The following is a 22,939-nucleotide window of genomic DNA, read 5'->3' on the forward strand; positions in this document are numbered from 1 at the left end:
TTGTGCATTGACGCGTATTTGCTAATTAAGATCATTATTGGGATTTGCATGTTAGACTATCTTCTAGGCATCTTTAGGCGTATCATTTATAATGGCCTGCAGATGTTGCTGTTGGCCCATACTGCTTAAACCTCAGCACGTGTGAAGCAATGTGAAGTTGAAAATGTGAAGCTATTTTTGTCAAACACAAAAATCAATAGTCAACTCTTTATATGGTTTTCAAAACATTATTTTCACTTTATTGGTTTACTAAAAGCACATTTTATATTCAAAATGACATTTTGTATGTAATTTTAACCCTCAACAACAATGTACCAGTTTTGCCCGTTTGCAAAATCAGGACTTTGTATTAAACATATGACATGCGATTACAATTTCAAATTGTAACAGTTCTGCATATGAATTTCGTCAGAACATTAATAGGTTACACAACAATTCCACAAATTTCCCTGATTGGAACTGGATTCCATTTCCATTATTTTTAAGAAAGACACTTGTCATTCTTGGGTTATAAGATTTTACATTTCTATTTTTTTCCCCAATTGTTTAACAGAGATGTCTACAAATCACTTTTTGTAAATCATTATACAAGTCACCTTTTGCAAATCTCACAAGTGTCCTAACTGCAAGTCTGAATAAGGTCACAAGTTTCTGAGCTGCAAGTCTGAGCCAAGTCACAAGTCTCTGAGCTGTAAGACTTTCAAGTCTCTGAGCTAAGGTCTATGACAAGTCTCAAGCCATTTAGCTGCAATTCTGAGTAATTTAACAAACCTTAATTTAGTTCTTGTGTTTATTTTAATAATCAAGCTGGAATTTTAAAAGTGTACAAGTCGTGAGTCAGTCAATTTGTACCTGAAGTGCAACTCAACTCCAAGTCCATAATTGTCATCTCTGGATAATGATCATCCCCAGTTGGAAAAAAGCCATTGAGCTAAAAAACATATGACCATCTTAATTTCACAAAGGAGCCAAGGTAAGCCATGGGCCATAATTTATTTATCATTTATACCTGTCAATGTATCACCAATCAATTTACTTCACATTTAATACAAAGCTCTAAACTGCCTGTTTATAAAACAGTATCATTTTGATTTTTTTTTATTATCATTTGTCTATTGATGAGGGTGCATTGCTTGCATTACTGATACCTGAAACTTTACTCTAGGGCACAAAATATAAAAAAAGTTCAAAGAAAAAAGAGATCCCATCATATCACTTATACTACTAAGATAATTCATTTAAAGTGCAGTTCATGTGGCTAACTGAGTTTTTTTTTTTTTTTTTTTCATTGAACATATAAAACACAAACATCTTTTTAAAAATGAAATTCCACAAAGTTTTATAGTACTGTACACTAACTGCAGGACTCTTTATAGTTAATGCATGTGCCACTCTTACTGCCTTTACCAAGAGCACAGCTAGCACATTTTCCATTAACATTGCCTGTTCCTTAATGAAAGGAATAAACAAATAGCACAAGAGGTTTGCAGGCTGGACTGTCAAATCTATGGAGGCAGAGAAAGCTTGCAAGGTAACTATCCACAGTCTCTGGTGTCCATTCATTTGTTGGTTAACAGCCTCACATTGTCTTTTTTAGTGCTTGAACCTTTTTTCCAGAAAAACAAAAAAAAAACAGAGATTAACTGGCTCCTTTGTGGAGGAAGTCCTGCCTCCTCAACACTGCTCTGCCTCGATAAAGCCATCCTTTTCATGAAACCCAAGTTCAACCTCGGCGTAACTGGAATGGCAACCCTGATTGCGAAACTTCATGGACGGCCAATAGTTATTGGTTCGGCGCTACAAATGAACAGAAAAGTTACATTTTTAATACACCACTGATCAGTGCCACTGTGTAATGTTATTATACCACAGAACTGTTTAATTGCGAAATGAAGTCATTAGAATTACCTGCATGAGGTAGAATGGCGGCGCAACAGTGGGGTGTGTGTTTATGTAGTACACAGCCAGCAGGGTCAGAAACACCAGTAGGACCAGGGCTGCCACTACACCTGCAATAATTGCAGTGTGTTCTGGTGGCTCCTCTTCACCAGGAGAACCTTTCAGCAAATCATTGAAGTCATGATTGGAAAAGAGATAAAAAAGTAAGCTGTTAGATTATGGTGATAAGTAGATAAAACAAAATGTTCTTTATCTATATCTCTGAAGTGACAAAAAGCACCATGGATTAAGTAGAGCACATATTAATAGTAATTCAGATAATGAGAGCCTAAGCCGCTTATATGCACAAACACTTATTCATCCAATCAATAATTTATATGTTGAGTTATGTAGAATGTAAAAAATGCCACTACAAGTCAAGAGATATAGTTCATTAAACATCAGAAAAGGGTAAATGTGATTTCAGTGACTTTGACCAGCACATGGTTGTTGGTGCTACATGGGCCAGTTTGAGTATTTTCCGAAACTGACGGTGTCGTGGCCAATTAATATAAAATGTTTTGAATCAAATTTGAAAACATATAAATGTCAAATTATAATACAGTGGTCACCTGGAATTGTTGTGCACAACAGTCTCTGGAGTTTACACAGGATGGTATGGACGAAAGCATGCAGTGTATAAATGTTTTGCATGAGAAAATCCCTTGATGACAGCAGCCTTTCTGGTTTGAGCTGACAAGAAGGCTTCAGTTAACCAATGTTTATGACTGTGGTGAGCAAAAAAGCATCCCAGAACACACAACATGTCAAACCTTGAGGTAAGTAGGCTACAACAGTAAAAAAAACATTGTTTTCTACCTATTGGGTTCCACACTTTTCAGCACAGAACATGAATCTGAGGCTTCATTACAGACTGTCACTGAAATTGGACAATTAAAAAAACTATTGCAGGCTATAAATAATCTTGATTTCTTCTGTGACAGGCAGATGGTATTGTTACTGTCCATTGTTAATTTTCCCATCTTAAAACACCTACTTGCAGAGTATCCCAATGGCCTTCAATAGCTTTAGATAAATTATTCTCTGTTTAGGAGAGTGCATGGTAAAGTGTAGCTATTTCAGTGACTGTTCTCAAAAATAAGTCTCTCAGTGCATCCAAAATGCTTACTTGTAACAGTGTAAAAATAAACTGTGTGAGATTTATAAAGAAAAAAAAAGACTGAATGAGATGACTCACCCTCAGTGACAGGGCTGCCTGGCCTAGCTGCAGGAGATGGTGTAGCAGGAGGAACAGGGGAGCTGAATGGACTCATCGAACTTTCTGTACCTCCTGGATAATCTTCGCATGTGCCCTCCTTTGCCTGACAGTAAGAATATGGAAAACAGAACTTTTTTTAAAGACTTTTAATCAATCTGTAGTTGTAGGTTGAAATAGAATATTTCTGTATATTTGCGTTTTTGATTTTAAGGAACAATGTATTAAGTTAACAAACTTGTTTGATATTATACCTTAATATTATCTTAAATATTTATATATTTAATTCAATCATAATGACAAAAGACACTATTGTACATAGAGACTTTACATTATAGTAGTAATTATGTTATAATGTATTCATTTTTCTTTCTTTCTGTAATAGCAAACCAATTGTTTGTTAAACTGATATTTAGCATTTTTTTCAAAAGAACAATGTATATTCCAGACTTTTAAGTAGATTTATAAATACACAAGGACATGCTGTTTTAAGAAAATAATCAACAACAGGGAGGTATGATCTGTAAAGATGATTATTTTTCAATAACTGTACACCTAGAGATTTTTTTAAAAATATTACTCATATACTACAGGATTTTCCTGAAAATGTTTATTAGTTAAAGAATAGCACATCATACAAAACAAAAATTAGGTCCTGTTATTGTTTCACTCACAACAGTTAAAAACTTCCATTCCTTTTAGTTACATTAATTTTAACTGCTTATCAGGAAAACAAAGCAAAACAAAAAATTCTGCTGTAAAGAAAACAATTTACTGACAGAAGTGGTGACACTGGAGAACCCTTATATGTTAAATAAATGTTTAATTTTAGAAAAATATCCCTATTAAAAATATATGTTATTCCACTATTTGTTAAATAGCAAAGCATTAAAAAAAATGTTAATTAATAGTATTATCTTCACTGTAAATAACCTCTATGGTATACTTTGTCTTTTTAGTTCTATTGAAGGGAAATTGTGCTGCTACAATTTACAAAGAAATTCAGTACAATTGTATGTTTTCAACATTGTGGCAACAGAAGTACAATGAAAGCATTAAGATAAACGTGTTATTTGCCCTGCACTACTGTCAGGGCCACTGTTATAGAAAATGAACCAATATTTTCTGACTATTCAGATTCAATCATTCAAGGGTGTAGTGGCTTAATAAAAAATATTAACTTCAACAGTTATAAAAAGAAATGAAAAATGCCTAACATGCTTATTATTAATTAATTATAGAGCAATATACAAATGAATAAATTAAATAAATGAAACAAATTTTCATCAACATTACTTTAGTCTCCAGTCCAAAAGTTAAAACTGTTTAAAATTATTAAATAACAAATATCCCTCACATTTATTCTATCAATTGTGCAATCAAGAGAAATAACAATTCATCTATTTTATTTATGTAATCATGTGGTAATCTTTTGGAAAGCACTAGGAAATCTAGTTCAAGAATAAGAAAATGTATCCAGCTTTGTGAGTGGAAATGTGGTTGTCAGGTATTTTGTACCTCCTCTGAGCAGCTGAATTCAAGCCATTCCTGTCTATGCCGGTCAATCCCATCTGAACACCTAAAAACACACAACAGTAAGCACACATAATTGTACACGCACATACTTTAAAGCTATAAAAAGTATAAATTAACATTTTTGTAGGTTATACCTTTGCAGGATGTTGCACCAGCCACAGCCTGTGGTGAGGTTGGAGTGGAGACACTGGTCACAGCTGGTGTGTTGGAGGCAAGCTGAAGTGCACCAACATGGAAGGAGCACAAAGAGAACATTGTTAAAACAAAAACATCTCCATGGGTAAGCAGAAATTTATTAGAATCAATGTTTGTTTTAGACCATTTCATTATACATCTACAAAATATTTGTTGATTATTTTTTTAATATACTTCTTTTTATGATACTCCCATGTGAAAATTACCCTGAACATACGATCTGAATTTAAAGTTGTTTTAATTTATAATACTATAAAACTCAGTGGCGGGCCGTGCATTTGGTACCTGGGCCTTCAGTTTCCCGACTTAATCCACATCTTAATACCACCACTATCCTGTCGCAATTATAGAAACCATCAATACTGTACAAAAACGCAATATAACAATGCGTGGTATTACAGAGAGAGAGAGGCATTTCACATATGGAGGGTAAATACCATTTTACTAAAGCAAGCTCCAAACCTCTACACTACAATTGCAACTGTGCCACCTACATCATCTGAATCAGTTCAGAATCAATATTTGTCTAATAACATGACAAAAACAATACAAATTCAAATTAAATACAACCTACTCACCAGAGATTCATCCTCATAATTTGCACCGCTCCTCAGAGGCTGTAAACCAGTGGTACCGCTCATAGGCACTGGTCTGGAAGTGGCAAACAAACCACTTCCCGGGCTGAGACAAGCTAGCTAGCTTCCGGGTTGGCCGACCTCCTCACGATGTCTAGCTTTTCTTGAAAATTGATTTTTAAGAATGTCTGATACCAAATCAATTTCTCTTTCTCTGTCAGCCATTGTGAGCATAAAAAAGTCTAACTCAGATGTATTAATGTGTGCAGAGCACTACAGACGTACAAACTTGGCTGTAACAGTTTCCCTCTGACCAACCAATCAGAGGATGGAAAAATGCTGAAAATGCTATTTTGAGGCGAATTTGAAATCTGATTGGTTAAAGAAACAGACCCATTGCTAATATTGTCTAAGATATATGGGCCAGCACTGCTGAATCTGAGGGCCCTGGGCAGATTAGACTGACATGACAGCACATAGAGGCTGAAATCTGATCTGAACAAAGAATCTACATACACGTACTGCAGTGCAGCCAAGAGAAACGCTACAAAATGAAGAGAATAGACTGTTGGGAATAAATTTATCCAATTTCATAAAACAAATATTAGAATTAAGGTCAGTGCATCTGATAGTGTTTAGGCCAGCAGAGAAGGCCTTGCTAGCCCTGACGGCCCACCACTGATAAAACTACATACAAAACAGTATCTAACCTTATAGTAGAAATGACAGTGGATGAATGTAACAGTGTTTGAATGTAACAGTGGTGGTGCCACACACTCACTAGGTAATGGGCTGAACACAAATGCAGAGCGGTTTACAATCTCAGTGGTGTTGACTTCAACCCGATGATATTCATAAATTGTCCTCCTTTTTGATTCTGCTTATGTAAGGATAAAATGCTATTAGCGAGATTAGGAATAAAACTGTATTTATGAGTTTAAAAGGGTTTGATAAGATTTTAAAAAGAGATTTAAAAAGAACTAACCTGGTGATTGTGGGGAAGAAATAAAGGCCATGAAGGCATCAGACAGACCAACCTTCACTGGGTGTTCAGTAGAGTTGATCCTTTCCACTGATAAAGGCACCTAATGACAGACAACATCCCAGAGGGTCTTTCAGGTGGAACTGTATGTGCAGAATCTTGTGTTAAGGATTTAGACGTAAATTTACAGCTAGTAAATGAAGCGTTCATTACTTGACATATTTGCTATAAATATGGCAGAAACAACTGTGCAATCACGTCTTTCTGGCAATGCTAAGCCACTAGAATTGGAGTATTAGGAATAAGTGGTGCAACATCTTAACAAGATCAGGGTCAGGGGAAGACCCAGACCAGTTTTCTAGTCTTGGATTAAACCTGGAAAATTCCAGTTTAATGTTCATGTTTAAGTTTCTGAAGCAGAGTCCAGACATTTTTGGCCAAAAGTTCTTATAATGTTTTTTGGCTGCTTGCTAATTATTTGGCTTTAGGCATTCTGACCATGTCCCACAGAACTCACATCTCTGTAGCCAAAAACAATGGTCCCGTTGCGATGAAGAGCAGCCTGGAAGGTGAAGGCTCCCTCTGCTTCCCTGCCCTGTAGCCTCACCTTGTCCCATTGTACAACAAACACCTTTCCTGTCAATGCAAGAGCCAAAAGTCAGGTAAGTGGTTAAACCTTTGAGACTCATATGATGTCTAGATTGCATGCACTCACCATTATCCAGGTAGCATACTGTGGAGTTCCTGGAAAAACTGGGGTCAAAGTTGGCCATGAGAGGCGCAATGTACTGGGTTGCCGTCAGCATGCGATGTGTAATCTCTCCAGTGAAAATGAACCCTAAAAAAAAAAAAAAAAAAAGAGGTAAAAAGATGTAGTTTAAAAAAAATGGCTCAGTGTAATAATCATTGAAAGCAGCTAAACAGGTTAGAATCACTTTTACATCTTGTAAATCCTACTGAAGGTTCTCCTATTATATCCCACTGAGGTAAAATTCCATTTCCTCAGTGATGTGAAAATAATCTCGAAAGTTAATTAGTCGAGCAGATCTAGGATGCAAGAGGCTGCAGCCAGGCAGAATTCTGGTCACTTTTCTAATCAGTGAAAGATACAAGAGACCACATCTTTAATTAACAAAGCCTTCCTCATTGGTGCTCTATTTTCCTGATGCTAATTTAAGAAGCAGCAGACCATTAGAGCATTTTCTTAGATAAGGTACAGCTGTTAAATGGCAAAAAACCCCATACCTAATCTGTATATACAAAAAGGTGATTTGACTCATGCACATACACAGCCTATGGACTTCAAGAATAATGTCTTCCGATTTGGTACATTGTTCTGGGACAAACCAATAGGACAGTGACCTGAAAAATGAGAGCGAAGAGAAGCTACAATTGACTGCGTGTGTCCTACCTCCAGTTGCTATGGTGATCTGCCTCACTTGATGTCCATAGAAGGGGAAGTCAAAGGAAAGAGCCACCCGCTGAAGAGAGAGAGAGAGCGAGAGAGAAAGAGAGAGAGAGAGCGAGAGAGAGAGAGAAAGAGAGAGAGAGAGAGAGAGAGAGAGAGAGAGCGAGAGAGAGAGAGAGAGAGAGAGAGAGAGAGCATGTGGGGGAGGAAGAAAAACAGGAAAAGAAGGAATAGATGTTAAAATACTCCATAAAGACAATTATATGGGGAAAAACACTTCTTGTTTGTGCTTTTAAACACAGCCATGTATTTGACAATCACTTAAAAACCTTTTTTTTTTATGCAGATGTGTGTGTAGGTGTGTGTGTGTGTGAGTGTGTGTGAGTGTGTGTGTCTGAGTCTGTGTGTGTGCGCTTGTGTGTTGCATGATTTTTACCGCTGCCTGTCGATGTGTGTTCGACAGAATTCCATGCACTCTGACTTGACCCTCCTGGACTGAATTCAGGTCCACCCAGAGCTCTTGAGTTTGTCTGTCGCCAGGACCAAAGCTACGCCATGAGTAATATTTTTGAGCGTCCTCCTGAGAGAGAGAAGAAACATAAGAAGAGGCAAAAAGAAGATAACAGTAAATGAAAAATGACAGCCTGAAAAGTTGTTTTTTTGGCCTGATGTGACACTGAACAGTTTGATTAGCCACAACAATAAATGTTTTAGTTATGATGGCTGAGAGAGAACGTTTTACTCATTTTGGATAATCTTTACAGCTGCATCTAAAAGCTATGAATTAAGACTCTTTATTTGTATTTAAAACACTTTTAAAGCAACACCGAAAGTGCAGTACATACATTTTATGGACAAATGTATTGGGACACCTGACTTTTCACACCATTTGTGGTTTTTCCCCAAACTGTTACAAGAAAGTTGGACACTTCAGTATCTGTATTCTTCAGCTATGGTACTTTAAGACCCAAACCTGTTCCAGCATGAGAAAACACAAAGCAAGCTCCCTGAAGATTTATTTTAAATGGGTGGAAGTAAACACCTTGAGAGGCCTGCTATAGAGCGCTGACCTCACCCTTATCGAACTACCTTTAAAACGCTGTCTGCACCCCAGGGTTCTTCAACCGACATCAATACCTGGCCTCACTAATGCCCTGTGGTTAAATGAGCAGAAATATCACAAGCACACTCCAAAATATAGTGAAACCTCCATCTAGAAGAGTGGAAGTTATTATAACAGCAAATGGGAACTAAATATGTAATAAAACATGGGTCGGACTGCAAGATGTGTCCAGCTGGGCCGTGAAGCCTTTTCACATAATAAAATAAATATTGGCCAAACGCTATTTTCCAATAAAATCTAATTTATATCAGGCAAATCAAGGTCAGTTCAGTAGAGCCGTTTGGGTTCTACAGCGACACGGGTCGCTACTACAATTACTATGCTCACTGTTGCTACGATCAGACACGCAGTTGCGCGTGCAGTGAAGGCAGCAGAGAGCAATGCGCAAACAGATTAGACTTTTAGTGAGTGAAAAACAATGCAATTCTCAAAAATAAGGAAAGTTGATGCTAAAAAACGAGTTTTTCGAGATGCTTTAATCTTTAAATCCAACTCAGTTCAGCCTAACTGAAGATTTTATTTTTTAAGCCATTTTTTTATGGACTTAAAGGAAATGTACAAATGATCAGATAAATTTTTTCTTGCACATTTACATTTTTTCCAACACTCGCACTTTATTTTCGCCTGTGCGTGTTTCTGAATTTTATTGCCTGATGATATTTGACCAATGCAACTTCAAACATAGAGACAAGAGAGCAATGTAAAACATTAGATACATTTAGTTAGGTAGAGACAATACGTGTGAAGTTATTATGTGATATGAGATTTCCGTTTTGTTTTTTTTAACCGGAGAGGTATGCGTTCATTACTTATGATCTGTAATATCAGTTCAGCATAAACAAGAGCACTTTAGCTCTTTCTTTTATTTATCGTTTATTTTTACTTTTATTTATTTATTTATGTGCCCAATAAAGATGTTGTCTACACTCAATTCTTTAGTCTGGCAAAAAGCATCAATTCATGTTTCTAGGTATATAATTGTCCGGACCTCAGCTGGCGAGTAGGATTCATTTACTGGACCTCAACCTATTTTAGTTGAAGACCCCTGTAATAGAATGTTCAAAAAGCACATACACATGCTCAGGTGTCCATATAGTGCCATACTGCATTTTCATTAGCACTGTGGTAACTCTGTACTGTACATATAATGATATTTTGGATATTTAAAGTTTAGTTTGACTTTGTCTTTCATCCAAAATGATTTTTTTTATGCGTTCTTTGTTATTGTTTTTATTGTAATGAAGATATTAACTCTGTGACCAAGTTCTTAAGAAATCCTTTTGGCAAGTAAAAAAAGTTAAAGACTTAACGACTACAGACTTAGCCAGAATTGGCTAAACAAAAAAATGGCAAAACAGCAAAGTTAATAGACCATAACACAATTTACTCATTAATGTGTCTGGAACAAATTCAGCCCACAACTCTGAGTATCTTATATAACACACCACTAAGAATTCTGCTGTGGGGATTAATAAACCCACAAGTCATGATTACACAGTTTCTAATGAAACAAACGGTTTCAATCAAAGATATACCAGAAAGCCATTAAAAGACATGCAATGACAGGATGCTGGAAGTTAGACTTTCAACAGATAATATTATTCTCTTTGATTTACTCTCTTTACAAAGAAAGAGAGTGAGAAAAGTTTGTGTATGGATCTGGACTTAACACACTGCATGCGTTAAGTGTTTCCAGTCCAGCTCTCCACTGTGTTATTAATGTATTCTCTGGGTGAAGGTGACAGAGAAGGATGGCAACAGTACAGTGAAGAGGTGTGGGTATCATCGAAAGTGGAGCAGTTAAAAGCAGCCTCTATCACGCTCACACACACGCAACTGCAGCAGTGCTCCAGATAAATGCTTACGACCCAGATTTCCTGATACACTCGCCCCAGAATGGTATCTGTTTCTGGGGGAAGCCTTTAACTCCAGCAGGTGCCATTCCCTGCCCTGCCTCCTGCACAAAGTTACAATTTCTTTGTGTAATTGTCACCAAGAATGTCCATTATGGTTAAAGGGCTGACCCTGACTTCAAAACAAACCTATAAAGCACCCAGGAAAATTGCAGACATGTTAATCACAGGGTTTCATATGTGGGTTTTTTCTAAAAAGGTGCTAAGTCACATCCACACCCACACACATTAAAACATCTAGTACAACTCCAGCATGCTTACAAAACTCTGCTGGCAGAATTATTGGCAAATCTGGTTTGAATTTGGTTTGAAGAGTGGGAAGCATAATGCAGTTTATGGAAATCATTGGTAAAAAAAAAAGCTCAGAGAAGCACTGAAATAAAACCCACATTTTAGTTGCTGTGAGGTCTCTTTATTATCTACCCACTAGGATATTTAAAGATCATTAAAACATGTTTTCTCTTCAATTCTATTTAGTGACATAGCAAAGAGGATAAAAGCTTTTTATCCATAATGATGGGCATATACATTGTGGAAATCTCCTACAACTGTTTAATGCAAATTGGAACTAATCTGTAACTCTCAGAGAAGAGAAGAGAAGAGAAGAGAAGAGAAGAGAAGAGAAGAGAAGAGAAGAGAAGAGAAGAGAAGAGAAGAGAAGAGAAGAGAAGGAGAAAAAGAACTCACCACTATTTTGGTCATGTTGTCGGAGAGAGTGTCAATAGCGAGGGTGCCTCCATTTGCCTCCTGCACTGTTCTGTTCTGTGTACTGCTGCTTGACACCTGCTGATCTCTTCTGACTCTCTGTTCATCTGATTGTCCATGCAGTGAACCTGAGAATAACACAAACCTTTTTAATCCACACAGAATAAATCCACACAGCCCACAGTCTGTATCAATGAACATTTCAGATCATAAGCATAGAAGTATCAAATTTAGTATCAGAGTGCTTTTAGATCAGATTTAAACCTCTGAAAACAACGCTCAGTTTCCCAGTTTACATGTTTACAATCTCTGGCAGTAAACTTGAATGCCTGAATTGGAACTGGAAGTACTTTGTTTTTGCCGAGCCATCTTCACTGCTGAGTGATTTTTTTTTTCCTGTGTGCATGTTGTGAATTAAGGAAAGTTCGATGTGTTTGTGTATGTCACAGATTGGAGAGAGAAAAGGGAAAAAAAGATGGAAATAACAAATCAGTCTCTTCCAAAACATCTTTTAAGGCAGCACTTTAGTGTAGTTTAATCCGAAGTAGGTTATGCTCACATTACATCCTAAGACTAAATGTTGTTTTGGCTCAGATCCAATCATCTGTCATTACTGTTGTATAGACCCCAGCTTGCACACAATTTTCAAATCAATACTGTGCATGACTAACATGTGCCAAGAACAACAAAAACTGTGACATTTAGGAGATAGTCCATCATTGTAATGAAGTGAACAAACTAGCAGCACAAGACTTTATTGAAAAAGTTATCTGTTCTGAAGGGTGACTGCAGCTCATCATCTGTAATATGATTAATATGAGAAGGCCAAAGAACACCAGATGCAAAGCTTTTACTGTTGTGGCAACTTTGTAATTCAGAGTGTGTGTAGGTGTCAGAGACAAGCCAGTAGTGATAAATAATGTTTCTGATCTGACAGACTCATTTTTATTTCCCAGTCACTTATCACATATATTCATATCCAGTTTACATTTAAAGTCAATATGTTCTGAACAGACAAGCATGAACTTTACCTGTCTAAAAAATCTTATCCATGTATCTTTAACACATTTGTCTTTTACTTGTAATAGATAATCTAGTAGTAAACAAATCACATCAACCATCGTTAGAGGGTATAAATCTCCCATGTACACTTACACACATAACCATGTGGTACCTACATGACTCCAGCTCTGCAGTTTTTCTGGCAAGTGAAGCCATGTCTATCAAAGGAGTCTATCCAAAAGTGAACTTAGAAGCAGGACCTTGAAAAGTTGTGCTGCCAAGTCATTCTTTCCAGTAACATGAAAGATATCGCAGGGCTTCACTGGAACTATTTCCAGACATTATACTTGTGACACATCTGTAAACAAGTGCTGCTGTGCAGCCTATCATGCTCTCTTCTTCCTTCCCTTTCATGTATGATGATTATCAAACACCACTATACTTTAAAGATAACAATACTTTTACCTATTGCAATGTCATCACAGGTGTGTAGAAGTACCAATTGTGCATATGTAAGCGGATCAGGCCAGGTTCGTTAAAGTGACCCAGTTACCCATAGCCAGAAAAAATGATGAGCTCTGGCATGAGTTTGCTGGGCCACTCATCATGGTTCTATAAAATAACCAAAAAAATGTTGTGTTCTCAAAAAGACATCTTGAAAGCTTTCACTCTGGCCTCTAGATGTCACATTAATGTCTGGCTTTGATGCTTTTTTCACCATCTTTTAAATGTCTTTGCTCAATTGGAAGACACTGCAGAAACCATTAAGCTGAACAAAAATGCAGGCGGGATAAACTGAGGGTGACATTGATCTACCCAGCTGCAAGCTAAAATGCTAGTGCTGTAAAAACAGACCACTCGTGCTTGAATTAAAGACCAGAGAAATTGAAATATAATATACAGTTATGTTAAGAGATGGTCAAGCCTCTTACCAAGAATCCATTGGTTTCTCAAATTGCATAAAATCTTAATGCTATGTTTGGTGTAATTACAAGTATGGATTTCCGATTCAATGCACTTGTACACATATTCACACACATGCACACACACCTACACGCATACAGTATCTCACAAAAGTGAGTACAGTCCTCACATCTTCTCAAGGAACAATACTATAGAAATGAAACTTGGATATATTTTAGTCATTGTGCAGCTTGTATAGCAGTACATATTTACTGTCCTCTGAAAATAACTCAACATACAGCCTTTAATGTCTAAATACCTGGAAACAAAAGTGAGTACACCCTAAGTGATAACAGCTGTATGTCGTGTTACCATGCAAAAGCCACATGTCCTATTCATTATGTTCTGTTTTTTTCTGCTTGACAAGACCATACACATTTGTGTATCTTGTATTAGAGCAGTTAAAATTTGGTGCTTTGAGTACAGTTCTCTCATACTGACCACCGGGTGTTCAACATTGCACCTCATAGCAAATAACTCTCTGAGGATTTGAGAATTAGAATTGTTGCTCTCCACAAAGATGGCCAAGGCTATAAGAAGATCAATAACACCCTGAAACTAAGTTATAGTACAGTGGCCAGGGTCATACAGAGGTTTTCCAAGACAGTTTCCACTCGAAACAGGCTACACAAGGGTCGATCAAAGAAGTCTTCTGTCTGTTTGTGCCGTTTGCAGAAACTGGCTTCAAAAAACAGATACATGAGTGCTGCCAGCATTGCTTTAAAGGTTGAAGAAGCAGAAGGTCCGCTTGTCAGTTTTTAGACCAAAGGCCGGCAACAATGCAACAATTCGGTTTGCAGGGCTGTCGTCCCAGAAGAAAGCCTCTTCTGAAGCTGGCTCACAAGAAAGCCCACAAACAGTTAGCAGAAGACAACCTGTCCAAGAGCATGCATTCTTAGAATCATGTCATGTGGTCTGATGAGAATAAGATAAACTTGTTTGAAGAAAATTGTATCTTTACTACAGTCAAGCAATGTGGTGGTAGCATCATGGTCTGGGCCATATGAGTGCTGCTGTTTCTGGAGAGTTGCTGTTCATTTGAGGGAAACATGGATTACAACATGTACTGTCAGATCATGATAGCCTCCCTTAAGAAACTGGGCTGAACAGCAGTTTTTCAACATGTAAACGAGCCCAAACATGGCGCCAACATGAAACTGCCTTGCTGAAGGTGAAGGTGATTGAGTGACCAAGTATGTCTCCAGACCTAAACCATATTGGGCACCTGTGGGCACCCTCAAGCGGAAGGTGGAGAAGCGCCATGTGTCTAATATCCAGCAGTTCTATGATGTCATTGTGGAGGAGTGGAAGAGGATCCCAGCAACAACCTGTGCAGCTTTGGTGAATTCCATGCCCAGGAGCATTAAGGCAGTACCAGATAACAATGGTGCTCACACAAAATATTGACACTTTGGACACAGTTTTGACATTATTCATTAAGGGTGTACTCACTTTATTTTGACAATAATGGCTGTATGTTGAGTTATGTTGCTACACAAGCTGCACAAGTTTCATTTCTCTCCCTTAAGAGGATATAATAAAATAGTTGCTGAAATGTGAGGGGTGTACTCACTTTTGTAAGATACTGCATAGATATGTGCGCTCTGTGAAAGTCTGTTGTTTATGATGGTTTTATATAGCACATGCGGCTTGGATTTCCAGAGCTGCATTAAATGCATAGCTCTTTTACAACTGCTGCATAAAACAGCAAGCACAACTCTCATCTCATGTCCATAGCAGGACCATGGAAAAAGCCTTACTTTGTAGGTGGGAAATCAAAAAGCGAAACAGAAACATTAAAGGAGAAATAAAGAATAGATATTTTTACTTAATTCTCTGCTTCCCAACTCTTTTTCCCCATGTATACAAAAACAGTTATTCCTACCTTATAAAGAAAAAACTAAAATAGCAAATATGAAGTAAAAGCCCATGGGAAGGATTTTCTGTATCATAAATAGAAAATGAGAGAAAGTGAGAAGGGGGAGCGAGAGAGAGAGAGAGAGAGAGAGAGAGAGAGAGAGAGAGAGAGAGAGAGAGAGAGAGAGAGAGAGAGAGAGAGAGAGAGAGATAACAATATTGTTTATTTGGCATACAGTAGTGAATGACTTGGCCAAACCACAGAGATTTTGTTTTCTCAAATAGGTCATAGATATATATTCTCTAATGGTCAAGTTGTTGACAAGATGCGAATGAAAATCTCCTTCTCTTTTGTACAGGGATATGCATTATGAACAAATAACACACTGAATAAGTGGTAAAGGAATTGATGATGCCTATCACAGCAATTAAAAAGTGGTATGTAGTTTGTAAAATCCATTCTAATTCACTCATAGTCCACTCAATAGGCTCTCTGATTGAAATTATATTAACAACATTCTGCAATTTGAGTCCATGCAACTGTGTAAAAATACAACCTTGGCATCATTAACAAGCTAAACTGTCATCCTCTGTTAGTTTTGATCTGAAATAACATTTTAACATAAGAAATAATGCAAAATCCCAGGTTCTGTTCTTATTGATCAGTACTTGCTGATGAACATTCATGTGCATAATCATGAAAATTTTAAAATAGTATTACCACAGTATTACCGCTTCTCTTTTGCCCAATTTATTCAATTCATTTTTTTTTCTCACTTATTTAAAAACTAAACTCATTGACATCAACCCCTTGTAAACATACTCCAAATTGAACTCAGTTATATCCTGTTTGCCTTGAAACATCTCTATAACTTGATGGGATCCACCTGCAGCAAACTCTTTTGAATGGACATGATCTAGAAGGGCACTGTGTGTTAAAGCTCCCACAATTCACTTGTGAGACCTAAAACCAAGACAAAGTCTGAGAACTTTCTTTAGACCCCTGCAATCAAATTTTGTTGAGACATAGAGCTTGGGTTTTTAAACATTCCTAGCTTTAAATGTTCCCATAAGCACACTGAAGTGTTTAACTGAGAAAACCTTCCTAGACTTTGCAGCACAGCCAACTCAGTAACCAAGCTAGAAGGGCCTTGGACCATGAGCCAGTTTTAAAAGAGCTTCAGACATCCTTTGCAGAGGGAGAGAACCTGCCAGAATGACAACAATCTCAGAAATGCTTTATCAGGCCTTTATGGTAGTGTCTAGAAGGAAGCCACTCCTGAGTAAAATACTGCCTGAAGGTGCTTTGAGGTTGCCAAACAGCATTTAAATAACTCCATGAGCATGAGGAAAAATATTCTCTGATTTGGTGAGTCAAAAAAAGTAATTGTTTGGATTGAACTTTAACTGACAAAATCCAGATGTATCTCATCTACTGGAAAATACCTCTATATGTAAAGCATAGAGGTGGCAGCAGTATCATGCTATGGGGTGCACCTTGAAGAAGGGATTGGTAGCTATTTAGAATTATGGGAAAAAATACTGATAAATAAATAGAGATCCTTGAAGAAAACCTTTTACACAGTGTACATTAACTCATGTAACAAAAAACAAAGTTTCACATTTCAGCAGGATGACCCCAAAATATTCAGCCAAGACAGTTGAATGGCTTAGGAACAAGATTCTGATTCAAAGACCAGTCTTAGAGATCGAAATATGTAAGTTTTCAAGTGCTCCCCATCCGATCTGATTGAGTTAGAAAGGGTGTGCCAAGAACGATGGGAGAAACTGCTGAAAATACATTTTCAATTAAATCTATATCTCAATAATGTGTGCAAAACCTGAAGGGGTGTGTATACGTTTTCGCAACCAATGTAGCATTACATCAATTTTGTGGTGTGTCCCAGGCATTAGACATATGAAGAGGGAGAGTTGGGATGGTGTGTCACTCGGGAGCTGGTTTTAATGATGAGCCTTGTTTGATTTCATAGCCGGAAAAGCTTGGCTATTTTTGCTGCCACACAATGAAAGCCATCTAATTAGGTCATTCAGACCACATTGCTGTGAGACTAACATACCTAAATGAGACAAACTGGGAGAGAATGTGAGATGTTACTGAGCTGAATAGGAAGATAAAACTAAAAAAAAAAAAGTTGTAAAGGATTTTAAATGCAAGATCAGTAAAAAGACAGAAAAGGAAGGAATAGAGCACGGAAGGACAGGAAACTGATGGAGCAGACCCCAAGCTACTCAATAAATTCAGGCAAAATAGCCATCAGAGTAATTCCCCAGACAGCAGTTTCTCTCCTGTCGGCCTGCTTATTCACTTTACTTCTCAAACGGGGTAGATACACTAACCATGACGTATTTCTCAACAAAACCCAACATAACTACTAGATATAAAATGTTGATAGATGACATGTGCATTGCTGTGTAACCTGCTGAGCATGTCAACAAGAATAACAGCTTTAGAGCAAGTACGGTGCCGAGCCACAAATATTAGCTAAATGATAAAGTACACACAGGAGAAGAAAAGAAAATAGAACATGTTCAGATACCAAACAGACTCATAAACAGACACATACTCTTTTACTCTCTCTCTCTCTCTCTCTCTCTCTCTCTCTCTCTCTCTCTCTCTCTCTCTCTCTCTCTCTCTCTCTTTCTCTCTCTCTCTCTCACACTCACTCACTCACTCACAATCACACACAAAATCCCTGCAATTTCAATTTCATCAATCCCAATTTAATCAAATCAGCAAGGATTACTGCACTTTATTCTCTTGCCAAAAGCCCTTCTTTCACAAAAAAGCAATAATCACAAACTTCCTCTGGGGACTTTGGGATGTTTTCAGCCCTTGCTCTCTCCCTGTTATTTTGCAGTGTCTGGTCTGGCCTTTCTGCTATGCTTAAATGTCGCTGTGGCTGCCCACGGGCAGCTTTTCTTTCATCTCCTTATTCTTAACTCACTTTTAGCAGATCACTGGTTATTGTATTTGCAACAGAACTCTTGACAGGGAAGAGCGAGGTCAAAAGAAAGAGAGAACTTCTTGGCAATTACATCTAAATATCAGTTCAAAAGGTTTTTTTTAGTCTTGATGAATGATACATGCAGTGACAATTGTAGTGCATAACTGTACTCCAGGGTATGAGAAAGAGAATAAAGAAAAGAATTGAATTGTAGCGAAGCGAATCATTCCCTGAAGGAGGCAGTTTGTCTGCCGACTTAGTAACAATACAAAAACAAAAATTCAAAACATGAAATGTTATGGTTAGAGCTGTCAAATGTCCTGCATTTTTAGTATAATTGTTATAAAAGATTTGAGTGTGTTTTCAATGTGAAATTGACATCCCAAGTAAAATCAAATCTAATGTTATCCACAATGGATGAAAGTGAATATAAAAAAATAAAAGCAGTAAGTTATCATAAAATACCATTAAAGTAGGATAAAGGGGCAAAAGGACACACGCAATGATGCACAAACATGCTTTAAAATTGTATCTTGGACCCAGAATCTAAATTGCATCAAATTATGAGATGCCTGGAGATTTCAACTTCTATATTAGAAATGTAAATCATTCATTAATAAGCTGCTTTGAATTGATAAATTAGTCTGGCTGTTCCCTTAAGTTTTGTTAGATCAGTGAACACATATATCTGAGCCAATCATTTGAGTTATAAGCTTCACATTTGTGATTTGTAGCATGCAAGAAAGAGGGCCTCCTCTGCATTCACTAGGATAGATCACAATTTGGCATAAAGTGTTGCAGACTGTAACCATAGTACCCAATCCCTAACACATTCAGCTGTGCTGATAAGAGAAAAACAGAAAAGACGTAGAAGAAGAAGTATTGAGAGAGCTCATGGCCTGGGTGTGTGAGCATCCTTTTGTCTTAGACAGTGCTTTGAATTTGAAGTAGATGAGCTATAAGTCACCGAAACCTGTCAAATGTAAAGAATGTGCTACAATGTGCTCTTTTGTACATCGCTCTGAAAAAGGGCGTCTGCTAAATCCCACAAATATAAATGTAAATGAAAATGCTAAAGTGGAAACACATGCTCAGTGTCAGCGTTTAATTAATTTCTGTAACACAAGATTAAATTCGCATTCCACTGAAAGTGAATCAAGCAACATGATCCCAAATTCACTTCTATGTCTCACTGAATCAGCAGCTGAAGAGATGCCATGTTGATGTCCTGTCCAATTACAAGCAAAACCATTAAGAAGTAATAGCTTTAAGAGCTCTTAATACACTATGACTAAAAGAAAGTAATGTGACTTGAGACAGAATTGATAACTCAGAGAAAGAATTAAGACAAATAGGACAGTGCTGATAGTTGAGACAGAATTTGGAGAGAACTGAGAATTGTTTATAGAATTGAAACTTCAGACAAAGAAATAAAATCCTGATAATCCAACGGACCCCAAGAACTGAAGCAGAACTGAGGATTGAGATAGAATATGATGTAGGCTGAAATACAGTATGGTAGCCTGTTGCATTTTACAAGTGTGCAGAACATGTTGAGGAAGTGGGTCATATGGGACAGGAAGGACATATAGGTCCAGGTGTAGAAATGGGTCATATAGATGAATAACTCTGCCTTGGTTTGACTGAAGGTTCTCTCAATGAGCACACAAGATTGAAGATGCATGCACACACGCGCGCGCACACACACGCACGCACGCACGCACGCACGCGCACACACACACACACACACACACACACACACACTCTGTGCCTTTTGGGCTTTGTAAGGGTGCAGCATTAGAAGAGAGAGGCACAGGAGGGACAGGGGCCAGAGAAAGTGGAGCAGTGAGCAGAGAGGAGAAGAATCAGGACTGCTAAAAATACAGCATCTCCAAGGAGGACAAAAATACACACACCCACACACACACACCCACGCGCAGACAAACACGCACAGGGTGCCACTCAAATGAGAACAAGAAATTATGCATAATATGTCCACACTCATATTTCTGTTGGTTAATGAGCACCAGTACGAGAAATACAGTTTGGTAACTGGTTTGCTTCAAGGTGAAATCTAAAAATTAAGGGAAATAGTGATGATGCTTAAACTAATTAAAAGACTGTTTCAGGGGAAGATTACATCAGCAAAACCACAAAGGTCACAAAGTCATTAGGAGGACAGTAAGTATGCATTAAAATAATTATATGCTAATAGTTACATATACAGTGCTGCATTTCTCTAATCCTAATAGCAATGTGTTTATAACACTCCAAATAAGCAAGACATTTTATAACACAGCTGATTTGACTTACTATTATGGAACCTCCATCATCAGGTTTGTCATTGATGTGTAGGCAAAGACTAGAGGATGTGTAGTTTTACGCACACACACACACCCACACACATGCTTGGCTTTCTGTGTGCCAAAGTGAGGAACCAGGCCAGTATGAAGAGAAGAATTCGACACAAACAGATGTAGCCGAACTTTCAGCCTTTGTGTTGACTGTCTCCTCTGAGTCATAAGGATCATTGGGGCGAAACACACAAGTTTACACAAGCATCAGCACCGAGTCTTGCAGTAAAATGAAACAGAAACGCATTCGGCAAACAGAACTCTCAGATCAAGAGTGCACAAACCCAAAACAAAACAAAAAAACCTGTCAGCACAGCATTACCTTATCTGTATCTGTTCCCTAAACTACATTTTCTTACATCATTAATATTCACAGAGACATTTATTACATTTAATAAGATTCTTAAAAATGTGAACACCCAGACCTCCTGAAGCTTATGCAACATGTGATTATATACTCCTCACTACTTCTACACAACAAGTCTGTCACCTGTGTGTGCATGTGTGTGTGTGTGTATGATAAAGAGTTTATGCAGAAGATCTTACCTGATAGTTCTTGACTCCAGACTCTGGCAAGCTCTGCCTGGGACAGACAGATGAGCAACACAGCACACAGACCCATGGCAGCTTTCTCTCAGACCTTTACTCACTCCTCTCCTCTTCTTCCTCCTCCTCTCCTCTCCTCTCTTCTCCCTCCTCGGGCTCCTCCCGTGTCACCTTGCTCCTCTTTTCCGTATACACTTTGACAAGCTCTTTTTCTTACTCTAGTTTGTTTTTCTGTCTCTTCCCTCCCTCTGCTCTCCCCCTTCTCTCTCTCTCTCTCCCTCTCTCTCTCCCTCTCTGTCCCTCTCTTACTTTTTTCCACTTCGAAAAAAAGAAACAGATTATTGCCTTCCAATTTCACTCTGCCTCTGTGATTTCTTTTACTGAATTCTCGGATGCTGTAGTCATGGTAATGCGAGAGTTCAAGGCGGGATAGACGGGCAGACCAACTGAGAAATAGTTCTCCACCTCCCTGTTCTTTCCCTCTTGATGTCTCTCTCTGCCCGCTTTTGAGGGCAGGCAGAGACTACCCCACTTGCAAATATTTATATATTTCTGCTTTACTCTTTCTGTCAAAACAAGACTCTGTGAGGGTGGAGTTGTATCTAGTGCCACCTAGTGGAAACAACATCCTATAGGTGGACACAATGTCTTTTTTGTGGCTTTTCAAGACATGACTCCAAATAGGTAATATATATATATATATATTTTATATTTCTGAAATATGACTTTTTTTTTTTTTAAACACCTAATCCTAAACCTAACCCTAACCTTGACCTCAATAACCACTAAGATTTTAAAAACATTAGGTAGCATATAGGTTGACTAAAAACGCTTTACAAGGCTATACAGTCAGGAAATGTTCTGACAATTTACAACACACATATACACACACATTTTCTGTATATTTGAAAATAAATTGCTACAAACAAACAAACAATCCAATGTCCCCACAATGCCAAGCTGAAAACTGCCCAGATTGTCAGATATTCCTATAAATTTGGGGACACATAGTCCTTGCCAAGATATTAAAACATATCCCTCTAAACACAAACACACACACTTTATAGCATTGATAATTATTACAGTTTATCACACTCATAATCTGTGTGACACTGTGTGTGTTCCTCTGAAATAAAAAAAAAGCAATAGTAAAAACATTAAGCATGCTATCCAACATTTAAATAAACTCTTCCCCTGAGCCTACATGTTTGACAGTAAAAAATGGCCAACGGTAATATTTTTACACCCTTTTACTGACCCCTAGCATGTCACTATGGTGAGAACAGTACAACAATTCTGCAGAATGTATCTGAAAAAGCAAGAGGATCAAGTGGAACAACTCAAAAGGATCCCACACAGCTGCCGAGTACCATAAAGTGCCAATACTCCCACAGAGAGATTAGCTTTCCAAAATCAAACCCATGAGAACACACACATTGTACACAGACACAAGACACACACACACACACACACACACACACACACACACACAACACATACATGCATGCGCAAACAAACGCCGTCTCTTTCAGAAGCACACACTCTCAGAGCTTGTGTTCATAACATTCTTGACTCAGTGACTGAACAAGGCACTAAAGAAAAAAGGTGATTTCCTGTCAAGGAAACCTCAGTGTGCACTGCAAATCTAATTCACAGCGAA

General features: G+C 37.8%; 1 protein-coding gene across 2 annotated transcripts; it reads right to left on the reverse strand.

Annotated features, from left to right (window-relative positions):
* Positions 1–207: 207 nt before the first annotated feature.
* Positions 208–21,776, reverse strand: plxdc1 (plexin domain containing 1). 2 transcript variants are annotated; one of them, XM_083555735.1, is made up of 13 exons: positions 21,280–21,776; positions 11,574–11,719; positions 8,287–8,430; positions 7,854–7,923; positions 7,158–7,280; positions 6,960–7,078; positions 6,446–6,545; positions 6,242–6,337; positions 4,825–4,906; positions 4,673–4,733; positions 3,137–3,260; positions 1,909–2,057; positions 208–1,797 (listed from the first exon to the last, which is right to left on the reverse strand). In XM_083555735.1, the coding sequence occupies exons 1-13, from the start codon at positions 21,353–21,355 to the stop codon at positions 1,675–1,677; spliced, it is 1,413 nt and encodes a 470-aa protein (XP_083411861.1). In that variant the 5' UTR covers positions 21,356–21,776; the 3' UTR covers positions 208–1,674. The 2 variants fall into 2 exon arrangements, with proteins under 2 accessions (XP_083411861.1, XP_083411860.1); XM_083555734.1 differs by having other exon boundaries at positions 6,242–6,340; positions 21,280–21,770.
* Positions 21,777–22,939: the final 1,163 nt, after the last annotated feature.

This window comes from Silurus aristotelis, assembly GCF_946808225.1.
Source record: "Silurus aristotelis genome assembly, chromosome: 12".
NCBI lineage: Eukaryota > Metazoa > Chordata > Actinopteri > Siluriformes > Siluridae > Silurus > Silurus aristotelis.